The following is a 26,376-nucleotide window of genomic DNA, read 5'->3' on the forward strand; positions in this document are numbered from 1 at the left end:
TATGGGTTTCACGTGGTTTTTAGTGAAAAGTACGATCCTGGCCACTCCCCTTTATGAGAGAGCAGGTCAGAATGCTGAGAAAGAAAATTAGCAGTCTGGAGAAGAGACTCAGTGACACTCACTGAGGTTCGATTAGTAATAGTATTTTTGTGTTATTTTGCATGACAGAGACCGGCAGTATGACAAAATTAAGGGGGAACGAGAAAGAACCAACTTTCATAGAAATGTCTAAGACGAACGAATCAAGTGGAGGTAAGTTTGAACACACAAACATAAAGAATAGTAACCTATTTATTTAATTCATACGGGAAGATTAGTTTCGAAGTGTATTTCAGATTTTATTTTTTAAAAGTTTTTTTTAATCATTATTAACATTAATATGCCATGCGCTGAGTTCAGTAAGTTACAGTAAGATGCTATATCATTTTTTCCTCGTCTACACACACACACACACACACACACTACGCGTAATCGAGAATCTAGCCAAGAGATTCGTGATTATGGCATATATAACGGGAATACAAATGTGTCTAGTTATGACCGAGGCAATCATCACTGTATGCTGTCCAGTTTAAAAACACAATTGTCGTGTGGATTCTGGAATTGGCACTCGGAGTACTTTGTATTATTCTGTATATTTCTGTTTCATTTCGAACAATAATGAAAATAGTTTTAATTTACTGGTTGATTTCAACGAGGTGTTTTTAAAAATGCATCCACGGAGTGCTGTAGTAATGTTGACATAACAGGCTGAAAATTCAATGAGGAGAGCTTGTAATATTAATTATTATAAACAAACACGGAAGACCCCCCTTTGATCGTAGAGCAAAGCGTTAATCGAAAGCAAAGGTTTTATAAACTACTGCTTATGGAGTAGGTCGATGGCTGTGCACAAACTGCTTGACTTTGACCCGTGGTGTGGTTTTAGTACCATGTTTTGCAATGGTTTTATTAGTTTTATGACTTCGGTACCGGCACGGGCGTGGCGTCGTTATCTTGTTCACCTGAAATTATACCTCAATTTCACCTAGGCTATCAAAACAAACATTTCAAATCCAGTGTTATCAAAAAGCAAACGTTATCGCAGTGAAGCTACTAACTAAACACAGAAGAGATAACAGCGTGGGAGGGATACAGAAAACTAACTAATGAATGAAAGTTAAAACAACGCATGATTTATTTTAATTTTAAAAACATATTTTGTAGTCCATGGCATGATGGATCGGGTTTGCTTTTTGTTTAATAGTTGAATGTAGCCTGTATTTGTAAAATAATAATACACCGTTGTTCTGCAATATATTTCACAGGTTTAGCAGCTTTTTGTCAGCTGGTTCAAAAACACATGATAGTTTCTCTTATGCCCCCTTAAAAGTGGTTTCAAGAACTAAGTAACCTCTGTCTGTCTTGGGTTTGACTGAAAGTTAAGTACAGCCATGCAGATCTTGTACTATTCTCCTGGTGGGTTACCCTGTATGCTGTACTGTATGCCTGGTGGGTTAGCCTGTATGCTGTACTGTTTGCCTGGTGGGTTACCCTGTATGCTGTACTGTTTGCCTGGTGGATTAGCCTGTCCTGTATGCTGTACGGGGTGCCTGGTAACTTGTTGGGATGTGTTGCGTCCTCTTGCTGCCATTGCCTATGCCTAGATAGCAGTCTTGTCTTGTGAAAATCCGACTCAAACGGCCAAACATAGCAACATTGCCACTGTTATTTACTGTAGTCTGTATCCTGGTATAGTCAAAGTACTACATTGCGGTTGGTGCCTCCCAGAACGACGCTACCTCTAGTAACCCTAGTTGGCCGTGGTTTTTTTATGAGTGCACGACACTGTAATTACAGTTAGAGAGAGATCTGATGAACACTGCATGCATATTCTACTGCATCCTGAACCCTGCTGTATTATTAGATCAGTATTTAATCACTTATTGAATAACCTACCATTGGAAATTCCCGAGTCTAAACTGTTAACTGAAAATATAATACCGAACACTGTATTATCCTTACTAAAAGTGTACCATCGTAAAAGCATTGCAAAGTGTACTAAAACATTGTAAAGAATAGCAAGGTATTCTTCTAGACACACTTTTATAAGGGAATAGCTCAGAATGCTGCACATCCCCTTTAAGAATCCTGTCCACATGGTCAGAATTCCTTTTAGCTAAACATGGGCATGCAGTGAAGCCCTGTAGTCAGTCTGGGTGAGTCACCGCGACCGCTCGCCCTCCACAGTCTCCTCAGGATGACCCACAGTTTTGTAAACACACACACACACAGGCGAAGAGTTTCATGGTGGCACATAGATGGCAATGCAGATTTCTACCCATTTGTAATCGTGTCTGGAACTAGGATTACATTTTATTTTAATTTGTCGTGGATTCTTACTGTAAACTTTTTAGTGGCTTTAATGAAATTTAACCAACCAAACCAAACAAAAAAAAAACTAGTGTTAATTATAGTGTGGGGATGTTACCTAGTTTATAAGATGCTTAACCCGCACATTAATTTCTGCTCAGTACAGTTCTGAACCTCACCCATGAAAAGGACTCCTATTGCATTGCAGCTTTCCAGATTGTACCATTTTATTATTCTAACCCTGTGTGGTTGTATCTGCAGATCGCGGTATTATTGTCCACGTTCTAGGACTGTTGAGTTTTGCACCCTTGCTTGTGTTAAAGCCTGATTGCTGTGCTGGGACTGTGACTCCCTGCTTTACTCATCAGCGGATTCAACCAAAACACAGGCTTCCCAGAGGAGGAGGCATCTGCTTAATAAAGTGAATCAAATACCAAGTGGCACTAGAAAGCAGTCTTGTGGTGGCAATGACTCCTGATTGCTAGCAACGCTACTGAGCTGTTTGTATTTCCAACAGGTAACTGATGTTTTTATGGCTATGGTGCTCTGGTAACGGCTGCATACAGCAGAAAATGCTGAGAAGTCAACGTTCAGCTCATTGCTTGCTGATACAATAGAGTTTTACTGTATCTACACACGACGAGTATTCCAGTAAAGATACATGCTGTTGCAAACATTTACACAATAATAGATAGATAGGTAGATCATTTCAGTGGAAGTTAACAGAGTTTCACGGTTGGTCATTTTTATGCATGTTTTGTTTTATGATAGTTTCTACTATTCCTAGTAAACCCACTGGAAATAAATACAACATCAGCGAGCAAGCAAGAGAGAAAAGGCAAGGAAATGCACATCGCTTTACAGCAATTACTGAGATTAGTTGGGCTTCAATAAGAGGAGAGCCTCACAGCTCCTTATCTGCCCATGATCAGTCCCTTTGCTTTACTTCCATGAAATGAACTCCGGTCTGGAGTGTGATCAACCCCAGGGTCACTGTGCTGTTTGCTCTGAAGCAGGGAGACAGCCAGCAGCACATGAGGAGGGATTGGGTGTGCAAGGCCGTTCCCATGGAAACCAGGGCTGGAAAAGGGTTGACGGTGTGAAAATCAGATCCCTCGGAACTTCTTTAAAAATTCATCTCTGCTAAAGAAAATATTTTATGTTCGTGGGTCTGGAAAAAGGAGGAGCAGTTTTCAGACATGCTTACCAATTAAAGGAATAGATTTGCCTTTTGATTCTTTTTATTTATTTTTTACCGGCAGGCCATATTTACTAGATACAATGCTAAATTAAAACCATTATTTTTTTCTACAGTATGAAAACGCTAATGTTACACAGCTTCAGTTATAACTCAGGCCGTTCATTCACTGCATGCACATTGTTTCTTAGTCCTGTAGCATTAGAAATTTACAGAAGGAATAAGATGTTGGGTTAAGTGCTTTGGGTTTATACAGTAGCATTGTAACAGCTTTAGTTCCAGTATTTCGGTGCCAGACATCATTGCATCTTCATTGTATCCCCTTGTAAATTTGCGAGCGAGTGTTTCCACAGCAACAGGCTCAGAAAGAAGGCATGTGTTTCAACATCTGAACAGTATCTACAATCATGATTCATTCCCAAGACATCTTAGAGTAGAAGATCAAAAGTAACCTAGTTTAACGAGCTGTTTAATTCTGAGATCTCCCTGCACATCCTTTCTGGTTGAAAGAGGCTGCACCTAGATGTATAGATGTATACTGTTATTCATCCACTTTCATCGTGTATTTGAACTTTTGAAGAGACTTTGTAATTGCCACCTAGGGGATGATGGTTTTAAATAACATTTATAACGATTCACTTAGGAGTTAAATATTACCAGTTAATAATATTATCAATCTGTGTCAAGTTACCTTTTTGCACATTTCTCAGAAGTACAGTAGTAACTATATACAGTAATATAGTAATATACAGTAGTAGTAAATATATACAGTAGTATATATTATTATATTACAAAAAAAGGACAGTGAAACACAAGCCACTGCTCGTGTTTCATGCTGAAGATAGTTCTTAAAAGAAAATTTGATTAGATAGACGAGAAGTCGTGCCTTTTGTGCTCCAGTGAAAAAGTTACAAAAGGTTTTTACGATCAAATATATAGTGCCCACTGTGGGTCTGGTTCTATGGTTGGGCCTTGACGGTTGACGAATTTCCTGGAACTTGGAGTTAACATATTTGCATGACCCTAAATTTGTTTGTAAGTTGTAACTCTTCTTTGCATATTTACTGCCCTCTGTGTAACATGCTGAAGAAATGAAACAGAGAGGCTTTGGAACACATCCATTTGTATTATTTGCATTTGGAAGGCAATGCATTCGTTCTGAGGTGTGTACTGTATTACAGTATGTGAAATGCATACAGTATGTGAAATGCATGCAGTACGTATACTGCGTTTGCCTGCGGTGTGCTGTGCAGTGCGCTAGGGTGGAGTGCATCCCTCTGGTGGTTAGGGTTCCCTCCCAGTTCAGAAAATAAACTCATGATTACTGTATCCCTGAAGAATTCTTTACTTCTACAAGATGGTACTTTATAAACTATAAAATGGAGCTTTGTAATAGTCCACGTACTGTACAGTACAGTGTGATCATCTTTGATAAACATAGGTGCTAACAAGCCTGGAACACACTGACAGTGTAGAATATATCATGGGGCAGTGTGTACCTGCAGTTGCCAAGGTTTTTATAGCCACGTTTTGTCAGTCCAGTACCTTTCACAAGCATGAATTGCTAAGGGCAGCCGGTTTTAGCGATTGTTCCTGATTTGCAGTAACAGGAACATGTAGGCGCTGGATAGTTCTGTAAATCATACCTATATGCACAACTAAATAACACTGACAGTTCAACAGTAGGATTTATGGCACACTTTGTGTTATTATTCTTATTAGTATGATCTTTTATTTTCAAAAACCCTCCACCACGGCATCTCCAGGTCTCCTGAGCTTTAAAAAAAAAAAAAAAAATTCTTCTTAACCTGCTCTTTTCTTCCCTTTAAAGATGGGGCAGCAGTGCTGACGGGGTACAGGAAGAAATGTCCGACAGGTATCGGTTCAAGTGGTTTTGAAGTCTTTGTGTTTGTGGTGTCCGGGTCGGGGGCTCGTTCCTCAGTGTCTTTGCATTTCGCTGCAGTGTCGCTCGCATTCCCTCTCCAGGATCTCCGCTCCTTCTCTCTCTCTCTCTCGCTATCGCTCTCTCTCAGTAGCGTCTCTATAGTGTTGTAGTTGTCCAGCAGTGTTTTCATTCTTTTACAGGTGTTATTCTATGTGTACATTTTATGTTCATGTCCAGGATCCTCTCTTTCCATAGCCCACCCTTGGATGTTTTGACTGAAAGTCATTTATCACATAAGCAATAACCCTCATTTATATCATACGCCTCTCCAAAATTTGTACCAATTGATGGTTCCAGGGGGTGTGGATGAGAGTGGCTCTGGTATACATACTGTACTTTTAGGGAGTCCTGTGTTTTTCTTTTTGTTTTTTTTTTCTTGCTTCTACTGCATTAACACACAGATGTCAAGCCTCTCTTTTGGTGACAATTAGCGCTATTTTGCCCATGCCTCAAAGTCCTTTTTTTTCCAAAATGTTTGTAGAAACCTTAACAAGATTTAAAATGAGGGGAAAGAAATGCAAAATGAACTCAAGGTCATAAAGAAGTTGTTCCTTTTCCGATCCTGTTTATTTCATACAGTGACCTTTTTATTAGCCGTATTGGTTCTCTTTTTCCATCCTATTTCAAATGAATTGCCTGCTGAACTGGGAATAGTAATATTGTCGGCATGTTAAAAACACATGTACAGTAGGAACTGGAACCCTGGTCGGATAATGGATCTACTTTTAACCCTCGTTGTCAATTGCGTGTAAGGTTAAATGAGTAACACTTATTATCCATTCAAAACACTTTTGACACAGTCTGCATCAAGTTGCACCAGAAAGCTTGTCAGGTGACCCGGAAAAAACTAAATAAAAGCACTATACTGGTTGTAGAAGCACACCCGAACCTCAATCCCTAATCTAGCCTTGCCTCTACAGTGTTCTTTATTGTCAAGCAGTGCCAGTGATTGTGCAAGACAGGGGAAGCCTCAGTAAGCCTGTGTTGACGTCTGTGTTTCACTGTCCTCAAGTTAGTGTGCAATTACCGTCTTGCAGCATTTCAAATGGGTGTGGGATCAAATGTGTTCATAGAAACGGACAGATCTTTTCTTCATCATCATCATCATCATCATCATCATCATCATCGTCGTATTCCACAGCCTACAAGGGAAGAAATAATATCAACCTACAGTTGTATAATGGGGAACGTCTACCATCTTGAACCATTGTCATTATTGAGGCCATAATGTGTGTGTGCGTGTTTTTTTTTTTTTTTTATAACGACCACTTATCCACATTTTTTTTATTCATTTATTTTTTTTCTTTTTCCAGTGGAAGACAATAATGGACTCGGCTGTCTACCCAACTCCACCACCGACTCTCACCTTCCTGGCATTCCCGAGGTAAGACGCAATGATCACGCCAGGGCGGTACAGGGATGCCAAGTTAAGTCTAGCACGGCCTAACGCAAACGCTATGCAATTTACCATTTCGCGTCCTTCTCTCCCTGCACTCCCTTTCAGTTTGTGAGGTGCTGCACCTGTTGCATTGCTGCAGTGATACTGTAGATTCGCTATTGATATCACAACAGAGCATTTCTAATGATTCACCACTTTGGGGATAACGAAGATTCAGTAGTACGCAAATTGTGCTACTATGTATTTCATACTCCTGCCTTTATCTAGATCTGTGGTTCCCAAACCGTCCTGAGGACCCACTGTGTCATCTGATTTTCATTCCAACTCAGCTCTCAATAACTCTTAACTAGACCCTTAACTGATAATTTGCTTAATTAGACCTTTTTTTAAAATTGTTTTCAGCTCTTAACAGTTGCATATTTTTCAGATTAGCTATAACATTTTATAAGTAACTTGAAATCTGCAACTGTTTAAGAGCTGAAAACAATCAAAAAGGTCTAATTAAGCAAATGATCAGTTCAATTAAGGGTCTAGTTAAGTAATTGAGAGCTCAGTTGGAATGAAAAGGCTTGTCGGGTCACGGGGTCCTCAGGACCGGGGTTGGGAACCACTGATCTAGAACAAAACACAACAAATTTAAAAACACCCCATGTGTTTCAGGCTGGTGTACGGAGATCAGCAATAGCTTCTGCTGAGCTCTGCAGCTTGAGACAGAGAGGTAGAGCACAACACAGGAAGGGAGGATGGTGTCTATTCTAGTTTTACTTCCTGTGGGGGTGGGTGAGGTGCTGTTTGGAGGATACGGTGACATCATAAGAAAACTGGCAGTCATCCCTCCATCATCAGATGAAGGCTTTTTTATTTTTAGGAAAGGGACGGCAAGACAGTTTGTAGAAACAGGAAAATGGCAAGGCGGTGACTCAGGAGAGGGTCACAGTGGCCTCTTTATCTGATTTCACATCGACCCTTTCCAAACTCCTGACCAAATCCTTATTGAAATCATCATCACAGCACTGCTGTAGCCATGCGGTTGTCTTTAGACGTGCTGTGGAATGGCAGCTATATTTATATCTCTATACAGTAGAAGTTTATTAAATTAAAGACAATAATAGCATCAACCCCTTTTAATCTGCTTCATTTTCTGATACGGTTTTTGCAAAGCCACAACCAGTCGATCTTCAAAAGCAGCCAGGGGTACATGTAAATACAAATACATGTAAAACTTGTATTTGTTTTAGAGGCTCTCCTGCCTTTATCTGAAAGCACAGACATGCAAAGATGTGTTTTTACCCTGTGCTTTGAGAAGCGATTCAGTTTGAAGCTCATTCATTTTAAAGACAAATCACCTTTGTATAAACTCACTGATGACAAGTAACAGGTACAAATGAAGGTGCCGGAATGTAAATTGCATAGAGTTTGTGCCGTGCATGATGTGTCCCTGTGTCAGTGTCTTCAGCTCCTTTTTTTTTGCATATCTGCAAGGTACTGTAATGTGAATGTTCCTTCTGAATTGTGTATACTTTAACGCAAGCTAAGGCCTTGGTTTGATATTTTACTGCATGGTTGCATTCATCATTTGCAATTCCAGGCCATGGGCCCCCATGGGTGTTCACTGCCTCTTCCTGGCCCTGGTTTAGTCATATGGTTCAACATTACATAAATAAGTCTGCAGACCAGGAGACATTCAGAAATCATAACTGTGTCCATTATCTGTAGAGCCCCGTGTTTTTCACCAACACGAAATAGCACGAAATAAAACGGAATTCAACATAGAAAACTAAATGCAAATATAAAATTAAATAAAAAACGAATAATTATTATAAAGCAAACCTAGAATGACATTTTTAAAATGGGAGGATTATATGATAATAATTATTTTTTAAAAATAAATACTTAGTTGTCAAGGCTCAGCCGTTACCATAGACACGGTCTGAAGGGATACTGAAGCTCTGACTAGCACTTGCGCAGATGTATAATTTGGAGCGAATTCGGGGAATTCAAATTGTGATGGAAGAGAAGAGGCGTTTGTTTCTAAAATGCCTAAACCGCGCATAACAATTAAACAACACTGTAAATAATTTGAGCATGAGGGGATGTATGCAGCTGGCAGCGACAAAATAATTAAGAGCAGGTTTTGCAACTGTTGGCTGGAGTCGAAAGATAACGTCATTAAGCATTCGCTGTTTATTCCTTATGGGGAAGATATGGCTTGTTTGCCTATATTTTGCATTAGTATGCTAATTCTTATTTCAAATGGTGCAAACTCTGCACTGGAGCAAATGCTGTTTTGGTTTTGAATGTTTTTCGATGAATGAATCTGCTTGGCTTCGTGTTTAGATACTGAGAAACCCCAAGTTTATATACTGGAGCCCTGCTTCAGTGCAATGGGATTGAAATACAGTTTCTATCGTTTTTTTTTTAATGGGTAGATTGCTGGATGTGCAATTATTATGACAGCCCCACAATAGTAAATGTATATATTTTTTATTTTTTCTTATTGTATTTTTACAGAGGGCATGGGCAGTATTTACTATAAATAGGCAGTTAATTAAGAGTGGGGGACTGTACATTTCTGTTACTGATGCTAATGAGAAATTATGGTAACTAAATGATTTTTCAGTGAGAGGTCTGTATGTCAATGTAAAAAAAAAAAGCTAATAATGTTTACTAAAAAATATGTATGTAGTTAAAACATGATGTATACTATTATTGATATACATGTATTCAAGTTGTTTTATTAATGATTATCTGTAAGAAAACAAAATAAAACTAAATTTGAAAAATAAAAAGAAATTTAAAAAATAAAATGAATTTCACGGGGCTCTAATTAGCTGCAATGAATATATTATTATATATATATATAAAGTATAATGGAAAAGTGAAGCTGCAAAGTGTCTGGAGATTGAAAGAGGGCCGCGGAGGAGATTACCCATTGGAAACCTCTGAACCCACCACATCCCATTACCTGCCCGCTCCTCCACTAACCTCCCTGTCTCTCTCCCCTCCTCCCTCCCTCCCTCCCTCCCTCCATGCTTAATGACAGAGCCTTAGCACCAGAGAGTCCACCTGCCTCGTCTCCAGTATGCAAGGGGTAAGCAGGGAATGACCACCATGCTCCACTGCATGTGCGTCAGTGTGTGTGTGTGTGTGTGGGGAGGGCGGGGGGGCGGGGGGGGCGGGGGGGGGGGGGTTGTCGTTAACACATGTTAATGGCATTAACACCTGAGAGGGGCATGAAGTAGCCCATTACTGGTAATCTAGTGGACTGGAAAAATAGTCATAAATGTATGCAATTATATTCATTAACCAGGGGAGCCTGACTGAGATGCGGCATCGTGTTTACAGTTGAGACCCGCTACTGAAAGACCATCTGTCTGTAATGACCTGTCTGATGAATCCACATGTATCATATATTTGCCAAGCTAATCTGCCTGTACTGTATATCAAGATCACTTCTTTTAAATGGTCCCCCTGAGTGGTCCAGCTTGTCCAGAATATCTCAAACACCACAGTCTGAAGATCTGCTATTGCCTGTACGGAAAACATTTATATTGTGGAATCTAAGAAGATCAGTGTCTCGCACCTTGGGCCATGCTTCCCCAGACCCACATGATGTTTCAGTTCCAGATTCTAAGTCGTGCCGAGTTGTCCTGCTGTGTAGGGCCTGGAATAAATAAATAAATGTCTCTCTTTGGAAAGGCTGTTTCCCTCGACTGCTGGATTACTGGATTCCTCCACTTGTTACTGTGTTTGTTAATTGCATGTTTAGTATCATCAGGCTGTTTAATCTTGTCAGTGATTAATGTCTCCTGCTGTTTGGGTTGGATGTTTCAAAGAGGTGCTCGCAGATTATCTGATGTGAGTATAGTTTGGTGCTGTGAGATGTTATCCATGTTAACAGTTTGCTTGCCTGTGTTCAGGAGTACCAGGCGAAAGAAATAGACAACAATCCATACTTTATAAATGCTGGTTGACGTGTAATCTCAGTGTGTGGGTCTCCTGGATGTTAATCAGGGAGCTTTGGTTTGCTATCAAAGCTTCTTCTCCGAGGCTTATATTTACAGCGCAAGTCTCTCTGCCACCCCTTAAAGTTTATCACAGTAAAAGCATAGCAAAGTGTTCAGTAATAACGCATAGCTGAAAGCATGGAAAATCATAGGTGGGTAATATAGTAAATGCATGGTGTAACCATTGGATAACTTGGAAATTAGTGTGATAATGTTCCTGGTAAACTTTTATAATGGACTACACTCTCCTGTGATGTTTTTTTCTTTTTGGTTTGCACTGTGAATAGGAATATTTGAGAATCAAAGTCCGTAACAAATCCTGCAACCCCTACAGGGCTGCCTGGACTGTTCTGCCTGCCATGGCTTGCAGCTATTGAACTCTTCTTTACCAGCAGCAGTGTGCCCTCTGCCTGGACTGCGACTACTCCGGACCACGAGATGCACTCCAGTCCAGGATTTTGTCCAGTCAAGTCCCTAATTGGTTGATTGATCCTCAGCTGGATCAGTTAACTGATTTAGAACCTGGTTGGAAACAAAATCTGGACTGGAATTGGAAGCCATGGAGCTAGGGCTTGCAAAACATTGTAATACCTCTAAGTCAAGGTGCTTTGACAGTGACCAAAATATTGTCCCATTTACTTTAGAACTCAGTTTTCCCAATATTTTATTTCATACAGTTTAATCATGTGACTGTACGATTCTCTCTGCTTGCTGTACAGTCGATCATTATTTGCCATGCTTCTAAAAAAAATTAAAAAACACCTCTGATTTGTAGGGGTGTATACATGCTGCACATGCAAACAGGCAGCACCTCATTTACTTGCAATCAGCCTTGGAAAATTATTTTCAGACGAAGTCTGAATCATTTGGAAGCGCAGCAAACACTGGACCAAGCAGAAACAACAGCACAGATCTCATTGCCCATCCCCCACTTGGTCAAACATAGAGTACACATGTCCTCTGAAGAAGAGTCCATGGGCTGCACTGGGCTGTGTTATTTGGCTGTCTCTATCTGACAGCCCAGGCTGTATTGGAGGGTGCAGTGCAATGGTGGGTGCTTTGCTCAGTAATCTCTGCTGCATACCCACCAGCCTTTAGGTACTCGCTGCCTGGGTGGAGTTTATTCTCATGTCTTGACATTGCTTTGAATCCTTTAATAAACTAGCATCGGGAGGGGGCTGGCGGGGAGTTGTTTTAATGTCCCAGCCTGGTCCATAACCAGTGGGTTCTCTCTCTCATATACTTTTATCCTGGGAGTTCCTGCGGCAGTATCACCCACCCTGTTCTCTAAATCGTGCACTACAATTACAGTAAACAGCAGGCACAAAACAAGGTCTTCTTTGAACAGTGTGGTCTGCAAGGCTGCTGGTCTCTCCCACCCTACTGCAGAGCTATTAAAAGCAAGCTGCGGTCAGATGAGTTGGGGAGTTTATTATAGGAGAGCACTGCAGCAGGAGGAGGGGTGGATAGGGGTGGATAGGGGTGGATAGGGGGGGATGGGAGGATGGGAGGACGGGGGGACGGGGGGACGGGATGGGACGGGACGGGACAGGACGGGACGGGACAGGACGGGGGGGACAGGGTGCTCAATATCAGTGAGGGTCTGTATCACAGTGCCGGAGAACATCCTTCAATCATTCCCATTGAAAAGGCATAGCCTCCTGCAACAGAGCTGCATGCTCTCTTGCTCCTGCTCTTCAGGTCTCAGTACGGATCATTAGTTTGATCCGTGCATCCTGTGGCTACAGAATCAAAAATACAAGTATATATTTCAACGGGTGTTTTGAACGATTCTGGCCCTCCTTGGTGTTAGTTGGAAATCCCCCAGCAAGGGCAGACCGCTGTCCCTGTCAGCCAATTTGAGAAACTCACTGTGGGTTCAGTGGTGGAGCCGCTATAAGATGGAACACACCCCACCCCCCGTCCCTCTCTCAGTGCCTCTCTAAGACGTTCCCTGTGCAGGTGTAAAGGAATTCAGACAGAGAATCCAGGCAAAGTACCTCCCCACTCCACTCCCCTCCTCCCTTTTGTAAAAGTGACTGCACATCCAAGACTATTAACATCTGTTTTAGCCAAGGAAAACTGCGGTGGCTTCCATGTGATATTGCACAGCTGCAGAGTAAAGGAAATGCCAGTGCAATCAGGTTGTACACCAGAGCTTGCATATCTTTACTGGGCGCTGGGCAGTGCAGACCTGGGGTCAGTTGCAATATGAATTGTGCAACTCCTAATTCTCATTGCAATTTACAATGGAATTTGAATTGTAGTCGAACCTGGGCACACCTTTAAAATTGGAATTGACCACATGTCTGGTACAGTGGTTTTCCAATTGAAAGTCGCAGTGCATTGATTTGAAAGCGCTTTACCAGAGTGCTGGTGTGTGAATTACCGAGCAGGGCTGCAGAATCAGGTAAGAAAACATCCTGCATTTTGCTGTGAAGAGAAGCACATGTCCTGAAGTTCCAGCTGTGAAAGTGTGCTCTCTGATCTGTTTCTACTAGGCCTCGTGATTTAGATTTGAACCGCTAAGTGATGGCCAGGTTCAGCAATGCAAGGTTATCTGGGCTGCCCACGACTCCCTGAATCCAATCCCATTGCCCTAATACTGTTTCTGCCTGTGTTGTGTGTTTGTTGTTTTTATTATTATTATTTTTTTTTTTGCAGCTAGAGAAACAGCCTCAGAGCAAAGACTCCATTTTCTTCAGGGATGGCGTCCGGAGGATCGACTTTGTCCTGTCGTACGTCGACGACCCCACGAAGGACGGAGAGAAGAAAGCGGTAAAACACATCTATTGTTTCATTTCAGTCGCCTTCCCCCTTGTATACCTTTCATGGGGGGGGGGGGGGGTTCTCATCAATGAAGCAATGTGCAATGTCAAAGGCAAGTTAATCTGTATTGAAGTGAATTTAGCTGCAGCGGGGAGCTGTCACATAGGCTATGGTTCTGCTTAGTCATGTGTTCCATTAACAGCGCTGTATTCCTCTTGGATCATTTTGAGGCATTGAGATTGTAATTCTGTGGTTTTATAGGGCTGAGGGGAGAAGGGAAGTCAGCTATACCTTTGCATTTTTTGGCCAGCTACAAAATTAATGTCATCCTGGCAGATTGCTGCAGTAAATATCATCCATGCAATACTGATTTATAGTCTTTCATTAAGTACAATGTAATGATGATCACTCTAATGATTCATCTGAACTGGTAACTTGCAGTCTTTCAGCGTTTGTGTTTTCAGGTGGAATGCCTGCAAGTGGGCAGTTTAGCCTGGAGGATTGTGATGCCGCCTCAGCTGACTGTGCAAAATGATTTGAATGCGCTGTAATTTTGGACGATGTCCACGTGATGTAAAAAAAAAAAAAAAAAGTGCATTATCAAATGGTGAAATAACGAGGACGCACTGTACTCACCTTGCTAATGTTCTGTCACCACCGATGGACATGGCGCAGTTTTGCTCACCCGTGTAAACTGCTCCACAAGATCATGTCGGTTCACATTTCACAAGAGGTCACTGCATTTCTGTTAGCGCTGCTCTGCTACCCTGCTCAGCGGTGGCAGTGAAAGCTGTAGACCAGGCATGCGATTTGAATGACACTTCCTCTTTTAGATAAATCAAAAAGCTTGCGGCATTCTTAGTACACAGTGTCACCAGAGTGTGAGAGGAAACCCTGGCTAGACTGAAACACTGTCAACCAACAAATACAAAACGCAGGCTGTGCACGTCTGCGGTATTGCGTATTATCCAAAACATTGCTCAAATCCAGCAGCAGCCGTTTAAGTAAGCGAGTAAAGGGAGTTGACAGATTGTGGGACAGGAACCCACAAGTAAGAGTCACTGCAGAGCACAAGAATCAGGTCCAGGGGAGCCTCAGTGTGTGGAAGGGCTGCGAGTGGGCAATTTAGTCTGGAGCATGTGTCTACAGTAAAACATGATTTAAACGCACTGAAATTGATTTTCTATGCTGTCCTTACAGGCAACAGAGTTTGATGGTCGGTGAAAAGGCTTGGTGGTTAAATCAAACTGGTTCAAGCCAGTATTTGAACCAAAACATTATTGTCTTTACAAAGATGCACTCTGGAGTTCCTGCTGTAAACATGTGTTCCTTCTCTTCTCTCTCTCTTTTTTTAATTTTTTTTTTTCAAGGAAAGGAGACAGGAATTTGAAATGAATTTGCAGGCAGCCGGCCTGCAACTGGAGACAGAGGATAAAAATGTAAGTGTGGCAGTGCAGTGCGGCCAGCTTTGAAAAACTGCAAGGGATGAGGTTCCCTCTAGGGGTTCCAGTTGCTGGATACTGGACAGTGAGTCAGATCTTACACTGATGAATTCATGTCATGTTTTATCGTCATCAGATTTTTCAGTATGCTGGAAAGATACTACCATACAACCATATATTGGGCAGCAGCGTGGAGTAGTGGTTAGGGCTCTGGACTCTTGACCGGAGGGTCGTGGGTTCAATCCCAGGTGTGGGGCACTGCTGCTGTACCTTTGAGCAAGGTACTGTACCTAGATTGCTCCAGTAAAACCCAACTGTATAAATGGGTAATTGTATGTAAAAATAATGTGATCTTGTAACAATTGTAAGTCGCCCTGGATAAAGGCGTCTGCTAAGAAATAAATAATAATAATAATAATAATAACCATATGCTTTATTGTATCCCTCTGTGCTTTTCTCTGCTTGACCATGCTGTCTGGAAACCCACAACTGTGTATTTAACATATTTGTAAATTGGTGTATCACTGTGTCAGAAGACAGACCTTACTGGCATAAAACCAGGTTTGGATGGATGGGTTCAGCTGGGGAGTCTATGCTGTTTTCTTTTCTGAGTGTAAATGCAGTGATGAACCAGGGATGGAAATAAGGCCCCCATTGCATAACAGTTTGATCCATTCCTGGTTTTACTATGAGTTTTTTGTTTTTTTTCCTCTGGTGACCCTGTGTTTTCCCATATTTCACTTCCCAGGAGTCGGAGGACGGGAAGACGTACTTCCTGAAGATCCACTCTTCGTGGGATGTGCTGACTGCGTACGCGGAGATCCTGAAGATCAAAGTGCCCTTCAAGGAGAGCGACATCCCCAGCAACGACGAGACGCCTCTGAACTGGCTGTTCAAGCCCTTCAAACTCCCGCACGAGGTGATGTGCCCCGAGCCCGACTACTTCACCTCACCCTTCGAGAATAAGAAGCCTGGCTTCTTCCTCATCGAGGACAAGGACACCATCTTCCCCCCCTCCACCCGCAACAGGATTGTGAGTACAGCAGGCTGTGCTTTTAGTCCTGTATCGCGATACACAACCTCTACAGTATGAGCCGTACACATCATTGAACTAAATGTGACACCCCTTGTCCTAAACTAGTTCATTGTCTTATAAGACCACCCAATCACCTTTTTTTAGATTGCTGATCTCTTGTCCTCCCGTCTCTCTCTCTCTCTCTCTCTCTCTATTCCCCAGGTGTACTACATTCTCTCACGGTGCCCCTACGCGACAGAGGATGGAAAGAAAAAGCTGGGAATCAACCGGCTTCTGAGCAACGGCTCCTACACGGCAGCCTTCCCGCTTCACGACGTATGGATACCACCTTCCCGAACTCTATAAAGCATAACAAACTTTCAGGAGCCTTAAATTAAGATGATTCATTTCACTGGGCCAGATTTATCAAGGAGCTGACACCAACATGCAACTGTGTCAATTTAAACTGAATGAATTTTCAGAAAAAACAAAACAAGTAACGAGCAGCTTGGGAGGTTTATTTCGAGGTTCGGAAGTGTGTCTTCGTTGTTTGATACCAGTTTTGTTTTGCCATAAGTTTTATTTTCCTTTAGGTGTAAAGGTCTTGATAAATCTGGCCCCTTGTATTAAACATACAGTGAATTAGGTTTTGCAAATTCCTGCAATTGTTTTACTGTCTGCTCTGCATTTTCTTTTTTTCTTTTGGATTTTTCAAAGTGTCAGTACTGGATGAAAGCAAAGGACCAGCAATGTGAGAATGACAGGTTCACCCTGTACAGATCATGGGCCAGGTTCATGTGCTTCTACAAGGAGCAGCCCCTGAATCTCATCAGGTGAGGAGCAGAGAGGCTGGAACAAAGGAGCTGGGAGGCAGTGTGGTCTAGTGGTTAGAGCTGAGGGACTGGGAGGCAGTGTTCTCTAGTGGTTAGAGCTGAGGGACTGGGAGGCAGTATTCTCCAGTGGTTAGAGCTGAGGAACTGGGAGGCAGTGTCGTCTAGTGGTTAGAGCTGAGGGACTGGGAGGCAGTGTGGTCTAGTGGTTAGAGCTGAGGGACTGGGAGGCAGTGTTCTCTAGTGGTCAGAGCTGAGGGACTGGGAGGCAGTGTCATCTAGTGGTTAGAGCTGAGGGACTGGGAAGCAGTGTGGTCTAGTGGAGGCACTTTGTAAGTAAGATGTCTCTCTGTTCTCTTTGTTTGGGACAGGAAGTACTACGGAGAGAAGATTGGCATCTACTTTGCCTGGCTGGGTTTCTACACAGAAATGCTTTTCTATGCGGCAATCGTTGGTTTAATCTGTTTCTGTTACGGCGCTTTCACCTACAATGATAATGTGTGGAGGTGAGTAACTTCTCCACTGTGAGCTCTTGTCCTGGTCTCTGTGCTATTTGCAGTGCTTGAAAAAGGGATAAGGGTTAACTTTGTGACTTCACCAGTGTATTCTACAACTTTATCTATCTATCTATCTATCTATCTATCTATCTATCTATCTCTCTCATAGCCAGGAAATCTGCAGTGTGGATATCGGAGGCGAGATTGTCATGTGTCCTCTGTGTGACCGGAAGTGTGGTTATTGGAAACTGAACACAACCTGCGAATCCTCCTTTGTGAGTACAGAAAACAGTCCTGACATTAATGATGACTGAGTAAACACCAGAGTTCAGAGTCCTTGGTATAGAACGATAAAGTTTGACGGGGCGTGTGATCGTATAATCCCCTTGTATCTCCGCAATCTGGCCTTGACTGTGTGTCTTCTTATGTTTGTCGTACTTCACAGTACCTCCATACAAAACAGCTTGAGATAAAGATAATGTAAAGCACATTGGACTGTAGCATGAGATGTTGTATAATATGTATGTGTGTGTATGTGTGTGTGTGTGTGTAAATATATTATATATATATATATATATATATATACACACACACAATGTCGTTGTGTTTTTTTTGTTTTTTTTTAGCAATCCCATCTGTTTGACAATGTTGGCACGTTATTCTTTGCCATATTCATGGGCATATGGGGTGAGTTGCAGTACAATGCATGCAGTATTTTTTAAATTATTATTAGTATTATGTGGTGTGTTCTCCCTGCGAACGGAGCCCCTAACCTGCGTCTCCGGCGCCCCTCCTCAGTGACCTTGTTCTTGGAGTTCTGGAAGCGCCGACAGGCCCGGCTGGAGTACGAGTGGGACCTGGTGGATTTCGAGGAGGAGGAGGAGGAGCAGCAGCTCCAGCTCCGGCCCGAGTACGAGACTAAGTGCACCAGGCGCAAGATGAACCCCGTCACCCAGGTACAGAGGGGAGGAGGGGCTGGGCATGAACCACATCACCCAGGTACAGAGGGGAGGAGGGGCTGGGCATGAACCACATCGCCCAGGTACAGAGGGGAGGAGGGGCTGGGCATGAACCACATCACCCAGGTACAGAGGGGAGGAGGGGCTGGGCATGAACCACATCACCCAGGTACAGAGGGGAGGAGGGGCTGGGCATGAACCACATCACCCAGGTACAGAGGGGAGGAGGGGCTGGGCATGAACCACGTCACCCAGGTACAGAGGAGCCGCTTACCTTCACATTGTCGGCGTTACGTAGGGTTTGTGATTTGACTGCTGCTTTTCTTAGATTCTGCAGAGAACAGCAATCCACACAAATCCAAGCAGCCATTTCTTCAGTTGTGTCACTCGGAATGGTGACCCTCATCTATGGAGAGCTCTGTTCGAATAATCGGTCCGTGCAGCTCTAGTGGTCGTGGTTTATAGATGACCTAACGCTTGGAGATACTGGCTTCATACTCATTGCAGAGCTGTAGTTTATGATCCTCTAGATTAAGGGTTATCGTGCAGGAAAACATAACCCTTTTGTGGCTGTAATTTTACAAAGCTGCTGCCGTCACACTCTTAAAGCCCCTCACATACCACATTTTATGTATTGGCTTTGTACATACGGTCAAAGTTTCTTCTATAAAGGGTTATTGCCTTCACATTGAGTACAGCACCCTATTCCATTACCAGTGTTGTGCAGTGCTCTATATATGAACCTTTCCACTGCCCACAGCTTTAAACTGTGCCAGTATCAATGACACAGACCCCTTGGCTGTATTCTATGATTCGCTCAATAAGAAGTTCCATTACAGGTGGTGTCCAGGTCATATCATTTAATGCAAGTAACACACATTTTATCTTATAATTACAAACCATTCAGCCACAACCCCCCTGCCCCCCGCCCGCCCCCAATATGCCTGGGGGCGATGCTTTTTTTCCGATCATCATATCTTGTACTCAATAATTTTGGGTGAAACTGCCATTGCTGGCTACACCAGTGAACTCGTATATCTGGCGCTGTCTGGTAATTCAGTGACCATTGCAGTACCGTCAGTCCCTGCTGGCTTGATTTATTGTCTAGAAGTGTGAAGATGGATATATCATTGTGTTACCTCCCCTTTAGGAGGAGGAGAATGTTCTGAATAGAGGCAGACTTGATATCTGTGGGGAAAATGGTGAACTGTTGGGCCACAGTGATCCTTTGGGTAAGACGTGGGGAGTCTGGATCACCTGGATCGTTACAGTGTGACTAACCCAACCTTCCTTGTTCCGTGTGTATTAATGTGTGTGACTTCCAGGGAAACCAAGCTGTGTGGGAGAACAGCAGATCAGTGTCCCGCTGCAGAATTCCAGAAGCAATGCTCAAGATTGCTAAAGAAACCCTAGCAGGCTTGGAAATAAGACTCCTATTGCATAGCTGTTTCTCACATCCCAGGTTTTACTACAAGCTTGGTTAGCCACAGTGTATAGGTAACAAGCTCAGGTGTGTTCAGTTAAACTCCTTGTAAAACCTGGAAAGGATCAAACTGCTATGTAATGGGAGTCTTATTTGCAATCCTCCTGTATGGATCTATTTGAATGAGCTCAACAGTGGCTGGATCTTAAAACTGTATAGCAGCCCTGTTGCTCCTGTTTGTAGTATTCCCTCAACGTCGCTGTTAACTGGAGATCATTCAAATGCATCCTTCTGTAGCAGAGGGGCCACACTTTAAAAAAATTAAAAAAAGGGGGGGGTTACTGTTTCTGCTACCGATTTCAGTGTTTTTAATGCTGATATTATTTAATGAATTGGTGTTTCACCAGTCTAGTGAATGGGATGTTTCTTCTCACAGCTTTGGAGCCCACTCTGTTTGTTCTCAGTTAACTCTTGCTCTGCTTGCTCATGCAGAAAATGGAGCCCTTCCTGCCCTTAAGAAGCAAGTGTGCACGTTTCTGTTTGTCTGGAGCCACCGTCATGTTTTGGGTGAGCATCTTCATTCTGATCGTCCTCCAGCTGCGGAGCCGTGGTTCTGGGGCTCATCCTGGTGAACTGGCCAATCGACAGGGTCCGAAAACAGAACCAGCAGTTTAGAGGGAAACAGTCAAACGAACCAAATTCTGCAGACGTATACCCTGTTTACACTGCCTTGTGAATGAAGTCCGTGGCAAGCATGGTTTCAAGTGTGCTGCTTGTGCATTATTGAGGTAGTATGGATAGGCTATTGGACGCTAAAAAACTGCTGGTAGTGTAAGAATGGCCCCAGAATGACCTCCGCAGTGATGTGCGTTATGTGAACTGCAGAGCGCACAGCATCAATATAAACAGGGTACAAGGCATGAGCTTAAAGGTGCAGCTTCCTGGAAATTCCAGATAAAGTACTTTTCCCTTTTAAGACAGTAATCATCACTTGTGTCTGCTTCATTCCATTCCAGTCCCGGACTTTGTTCCATTTGAACCACCATGCATTAACATTCATGTATACAGTATTACAAATGAAATGTGTCTGATGCCTTTTGTTTAAATATTGACCATTGGGGAGAGCCTTCTCCTAATTAAAACTTCTGTGCACGTCACTGCTTGCTGTTTCATTGGGACAGTGTGATTGTTAATCTCATTTGATGTACAGCGCTCCCCCTTCATAATGCTGTATTCGGGAGCCGTCGCTATGAACCCATGCTATTTGTGTACACCCTTGTAACAAGAATGAAAGTGACAATGGAATGTCATTTTGGGCAATTGGGAACCACAACAACGGCACTGCCTGGCATAAAGAGCACTGTAATTACAATCTTAAAGGGGAAGTGACTTCCATCATGAGAATTTGTTTTCTGCACCTTCCTCCTGCCTTGCAAACCCTCTGGTAACTGTGCGCGGTGTGACGGGGGCATGTTGTCTGACAGATCGCCCTCATCATCGCCTGCGTCATCGGCGTGATTGCGTACCGCCTCGCTGTTTACGCTGCCTTAGCCAGCATCATGAAGGAGAACCAGACCCAGAACCTGCAGCTGGTGGGCTCTCTGATCACCCCGCAGCTCGCCACCTCCGTCACAGCCTCCTGCCTCAACTTTGTGCTCATCATGATCCTCAACACCCTGTACGAGCGAGTGGCCATCTGGATCACTGATCTGGGTAAGGAGAGGAAGCACGGGGAAGAGGGAGAGGGAGAGGGAGAGGGAGTGTGTGTGTGTGTGTATATATATATATATATATATATATATATATATATATATATATATATATATATATATATATACAGAGAGAGAGAGAGAGCGCATCAAAAGAAACTTAAAACTATTATAACACATTTATTTTAAAAAAAAATAAGGTATATAAATGATGGACATTGACGAAATGTTTTTGCTTTCTTTTTAATCACGCGATCATTCATCCTTGACCATGACAAATATAAGTGATAAGTTTCTTTTGATGCTCACATATAAGTGATACGTTTCTTTATATATATATATACCTGCTTTATAATGCAGGTATAATTCGTGATATAATGTGGGTCATGATATAAGCTGGGTTTCACGTTTTCCTATGACAGCGGTAGCTGACTTTAGTTTTGAAACACTAGTTCGTGCTGCACACCTGATCTATTGATTTTTCTGCGATTTCCCCCAGAAATCCCCAGGACTCACCAGGAGTATGAGAACCGGTTGACCATGAAGATGTTCCTCTTCCAGTTTGTCAACTACTACTCCTCCTGCTTCTACGTGGCCTTCTTCAAGGGCAAGTTCGTGGGCTACCCCGGCAACTACACCTACATGTTCGGAGTGCTGAGAAATGAGGAGGTACAGTGACCTCGCTGTCAGCCATTTGCAGCTGAAGCAGCATCCCTGCAAAACAGAACTGTCACAATTCTGGGTAGCTCGTGTTTTTTTTTCACATTGACTCAGGGATGGAAGTAAGACTCCTATTGCACTGCAGTTTCACCCATTCCAGGTTTTAATAGAAGCTTGATTAGCCACAGTGTGTAGGTAACAAGCTCAGGTGCGTCTGATTAAACTCATAGTGAAACTAGGAATGGATCAAACCACTATGCAATGGCAGTCTTCTTTCCATCCCTGCAATATCAAGACATTTGCCATGCAGCCCACTGGTGAAAATGCTACCTTATATGGAGTGAACAATGCAATGCGTACCAATTTCCAAGAATAAGTTTGAATGCATTAATTCATATAATAATGTATAGGGTTTGTTATATAATGTATCTGGTTTGGTATAATGGGTCTATGTATGTAACCAAAATATAGTCAGACAACCAACATTGACCATTGTACCTGCCATATGATGCCCGATACCTTGCAGAATCCCCACAGATTCCAGGGGCAGTCTGCTCATGCTGTCTGTCTCTCTGCAGTGTGACCCCGGTGGCTGTCTCATTGAACTCTCCACTCAGCTTCTCATTGTCATGGCCGGCAAGCAAATCTGGGGCAACATTCAGGAAGCCCTTGTGCCGTAAGTAGAGCTTTTCAGAGCCCCGTTCACCGGAGAGATCCTGTATTTCAGTCTCTTGCTAGATCGGCTCCCCTGTTGATGCTGTCCTCCACCCTTCACTGTTTCCCCATTCAGGTGGTTGAAGAACTGGTGGAGAAGCCGCAAGGCGCGCAATCACCCTGAGAGCTTGTACACCCGCTGGGAGCAGGACCATGACCTGCAGTGCCTCGGGCAGCTGGGGCTCTTCTATGAGTACCTGGAGATGGGTGAGAACCACACAGACCCCCTTCCTCAGCTGCGTGTAGCGGGGACCTGCCCCAGAAGCAGCCAGGTGTCAAATGATCCAGAGTCAAATCCCTTAGAAAAGTTTAACACAATAAACCTGTGCGCGTGCTGTGGTTTCTAATGGTTTTCCATGTTGATCTGACTCAAAGTCAAGTAACATTAAAATCGATGTTTGTAAACTAGAATTAAACAGTTCAAGCCATTTCAGGCTCTGCTGTAGCCTGATGAGCTGCATCTATAGGGACATGAAATTAAGATCAGGTGTGATTTTAGTTTTCATAGTGGAAATGCAGTGTTAGTCTTGTGTTGCCTTCATTGATCAGTCTCTTAATTACTTATCAGTTACATTTTTAACTCTGTCAAAGCTGACCTGATGGCTGTGGAACAAGCACAGTGCAGCAGGACCTTGACATACTGTGCAGAACTCAGACATGTCGAGGTGTTGTTTTGGGTGCCCTGCTTGTCCGCCCCTCCTGACCTGAGTGTCTCACTGCAGTGATCCAGTTTGGGTTCATCACCCTGTTCGTGGCCTCCTTCCCCCTGGCTCCTCTCCTCGCTCTCTGCAATAACATCCTGGAGGTGCGCGTGGACGCCTGGAAGTTCACCACCCAGTTCCGCAGGCCCGTGGCATCCAAGGCCCAGAGCATCGGAGTGTGGCAGGAGATCCTCAACGGAGTGGCTGTTTTGTCTGTCGTCACCAACGTAAGGACTATGAAATGCTCAGCGGTGCTTGGTTTATCGTTTTAATGTCAAGCATTTAGAACAGAAGTCTTTTCAATGTTTGTGATAATTAAATGAGTCTTGATTTTTATACACACCTACTGTATCAATGTGATGTGGATGATGTGGAGAACATATATATATATATGCAGGTTCTGCACAGCAGATTAGGAATCCTTTACAACCCAATCGAATGAGCTGTGCTAAACCCTGTCACTTGTGCCCTCTCTCCTGCCCTGCAGGCCTTCATCGTGGCATTCACCTCGGACATGATCCCCCGGCTGGTGTATTATTATGCCTACCACCCTGGCACGGAGAACTCCATGGAGGGGTACATCAATAACAGCCTGTCCGTCTTCAACATCTCCCACTTCAAGCCCCACAACATGCCGGAGGATGGAGAGAGCCCCAGCTGGTTCAACAGCTCCATCATCACCAGCTGCAGGTAAGGTGGCGAGACAGCAAGGCTTCTCTCCTTCAGGGCCATGCTTCCGTCTGCCCTGTGAAATCGTGTCTCGTTCCCAGTATCAAACCGGTCCATCGGCAGTCTAGAGTCTAGAATACAATCCGCAATCATTTTATAACTGCTGCTGATTTGAAACAAAGCGGACCACTTTCAAACCGCTTTCAGCTCGATCCCAGCACACAATCTCCGCTGCAGGAAGGGAGCAGCTTAAACTGTAGATCCCAAACAAGCATCAGAAATGCACCTGAACTCAGAGTCCCCTGGATTGCATGTATTTAGTCATTGATTTTCTTAATGTCCTTCCTGTCTTGCAGGTACAATGATTACCGCTATCCTCCAGGGCATGAGAAGGAGTACCAGCACACCATGCAGTTCTGGCACGTCTTGGCAGCCAAAATGGCCTTCATTATCATCATGGAGGTAATATATACAGTTACTGTGTTATAAAGCACACAGCACGTACAACATAGCTGAAGATGGTTGTGTTCTCTAACTGAAGCTGACCCCTCTCTCCTGTGTGGGCAGCACGTGGTGTTCATGGTGAAGTTCTTAATGGCCTGGATGATCCCGGACGTCCCGAAAGACGTGAAGGCCCGGGTGAAGAGGGAGAAGTACCTCACCCAGGAGTACCTGCGCAACTACGAGATCAAGATGCTGAAGAAGCAGCTGGGAGAGAATTCTTCCTCCTCCACGGACCATCACGAGGTGCTGTCCGAGGTCATGTAGCCCCCCACCCCCCCCGAGCACTTCCAAGGACAGCCACAAGCAAACCCCCAGTGAGACTGCGAACTGAAAGCCCTGCTCCACTTGCGCTGGGTGATTTTTTCTTTTTCTTTTTCTTTTTTTTCCCGATGAGCAGCACTCCTCCTTGTCCTGTCTGTCTCTCTGCAGCGACAGCATTAACAGGAAGTAGAACCCTATAGAATTAACACATTTTGCTTAAAGTTGAATGAAACCTGCAGAACAATGTTACGTTAACATAGTACTTAACGAAAAACATTTTGAAATCTAACATTCTGTACTATTATAGTTTCCGGTAAACCTTTTGCGATACCATTTTGTAGTTTCCTTGATTACATTATTATATCAAATAAAAGACCTAACTTGTGTTCATATAGTTACATTTTATTTGTTATTATGTCTCAATCCTAAAATTCGAGGTGATGCAAAACATTTGTCCAGAGCTGTAAAAAAAAAAAAGAATCCTTGCAGTTGAACAAAAAACAAACAAACATGACAATCAATCTGAATTCTGCAGGAGGGACACATTTTGATCAGATAGTTAAAGTTGCAAAGAATCCTAGTGCTGTATGCTGGATACTAGATCCAGTTAAGTGAAATGAGTCGAAATGTATTGCACAGTGAAGACCTCAAGCTGCTATTGAAAAACCATGAAAGAAGCACCTTTAATGCTCAACGTTTCTGTATGATTAGTGTCACTGTGACCTTTTCTGTGTCAGGTTATGTTCATTCATTTTATTTTATTTCATTCTAATTTTGTGCCAAGATACAATTTCAACAGTCGGGCCGCTAGGGGTAGCAATGACATCCCAGTGACATTATGATAATGGGGTTGCAGGGAAGCCAGGATTGAATTGTGTTTGATATATACATTAGTGTAATTTCAATTTGGGTACAGCATCTTTATCAGCCTATTGTGTGCCAATTATAAAGACACTACACTGCTGTGCCTGTGTTTTTAAGAGCGAATTAATGTGCAAGAAGAAAAAAATATATATATTGTAGTGTTCGGGGAATCTCCACACTTTGGATGAAAGGGGACGTAGAATTGCGTCTGTTTTGCTTTTAACCTTATTAATGAACAGAGCACATATTTACATTGGGTCAGAAGACCGCAAACATGCCAATAATTATGATATCATTATTCAAATAATGGTGCATGCCTCTGTCTCTTAGGAGTTTTTTCTCAACAGGTATATAGACAATGCCAGAATTTTGTCGGCAATGACTGTACACATGTTCGAGTAAGGGTTATATTGAGATTCCAGGGAGCTGGTAATCTCAGCCCAGGTATTTAAAAAAAC

The 26,376-nt window shown here is 43.0% G+C and overlaps 1 protein-coding gene across 4 annotated transcripts; it reads left to right on the plus strand.

Annotated features, from left to right (window-relative positions):
- Positions 1-24: 24 nt before the first annotated feature.
- On the plus strand, positions 25-26,052 carry LOC117435156 (anoctamin-5-like). 4 transcript variants are annotated; one of them, XM_034058148.3, is made up of 22 exons: positions 25-252; positions 5,382-5,426; positions 6,809-6,879; positions 9,938-9,985; positions 13,566-13,679; positions 15,041-15,109; positions 15,861-16,145; positions 16,350-16,463; positions 16,845-16,960; positions 17,329-17,463; positions 17,624-17,729; positions 18,081-18,141; positions 18,253-18,410; positions 20,329-20,403; positions 21,321-21,549; positions 22,045-22,214; positions 22,784-22,881; positions 22,996-23,126; positions 23,642-23,847; positions 24,108-24,310; positions 24,646-24,751; positions 24,857-26,052. In XM_034058148.3, exons 1-22 carry the CDS (start codon positions 162-164, stop codon positions 25,055-25,057), a joined length of 2,832 nt encoding a protein of 943 aa, XP_033914039.3. In that variant the 5' UTR covers positions 25-161; the 3' UTR covers positions 25,058-26,052. The 4 variants fall into 4 exon arrangements, with proteins under 4 accessions (XP_033914039.3, XP_033914042.3, XP_033914041.3 ...); XM_034058151.3 differs by lacking the exon at positions 9,938-9,985 and having other exon boundaries at positions 26-252; XM_034058150.3 differs by lacking the exon at positions 5,382-5,426 and having other exon boundaries at positions 26-252.
- The last annotated feature ends 324 nt before the right edge of the window (positions 26,053-26,376 follow it).

Source organism: Acipenser ruthenus, chromosome 28 (assembly GCF_902713425.1).
Source record: "Acipenser ruthenus chromosome 28, fAciRut3.2 maternal haplotype, whole genome shotgun sequence".
Classification (NCBI taxonomy): domain Eukaryota; kingdom Metazoa; phylum Chordata; class Actinopteri; order Acipenseriformes; family Acipenseridae; genus Acipenser; species Acipenser ruthenus.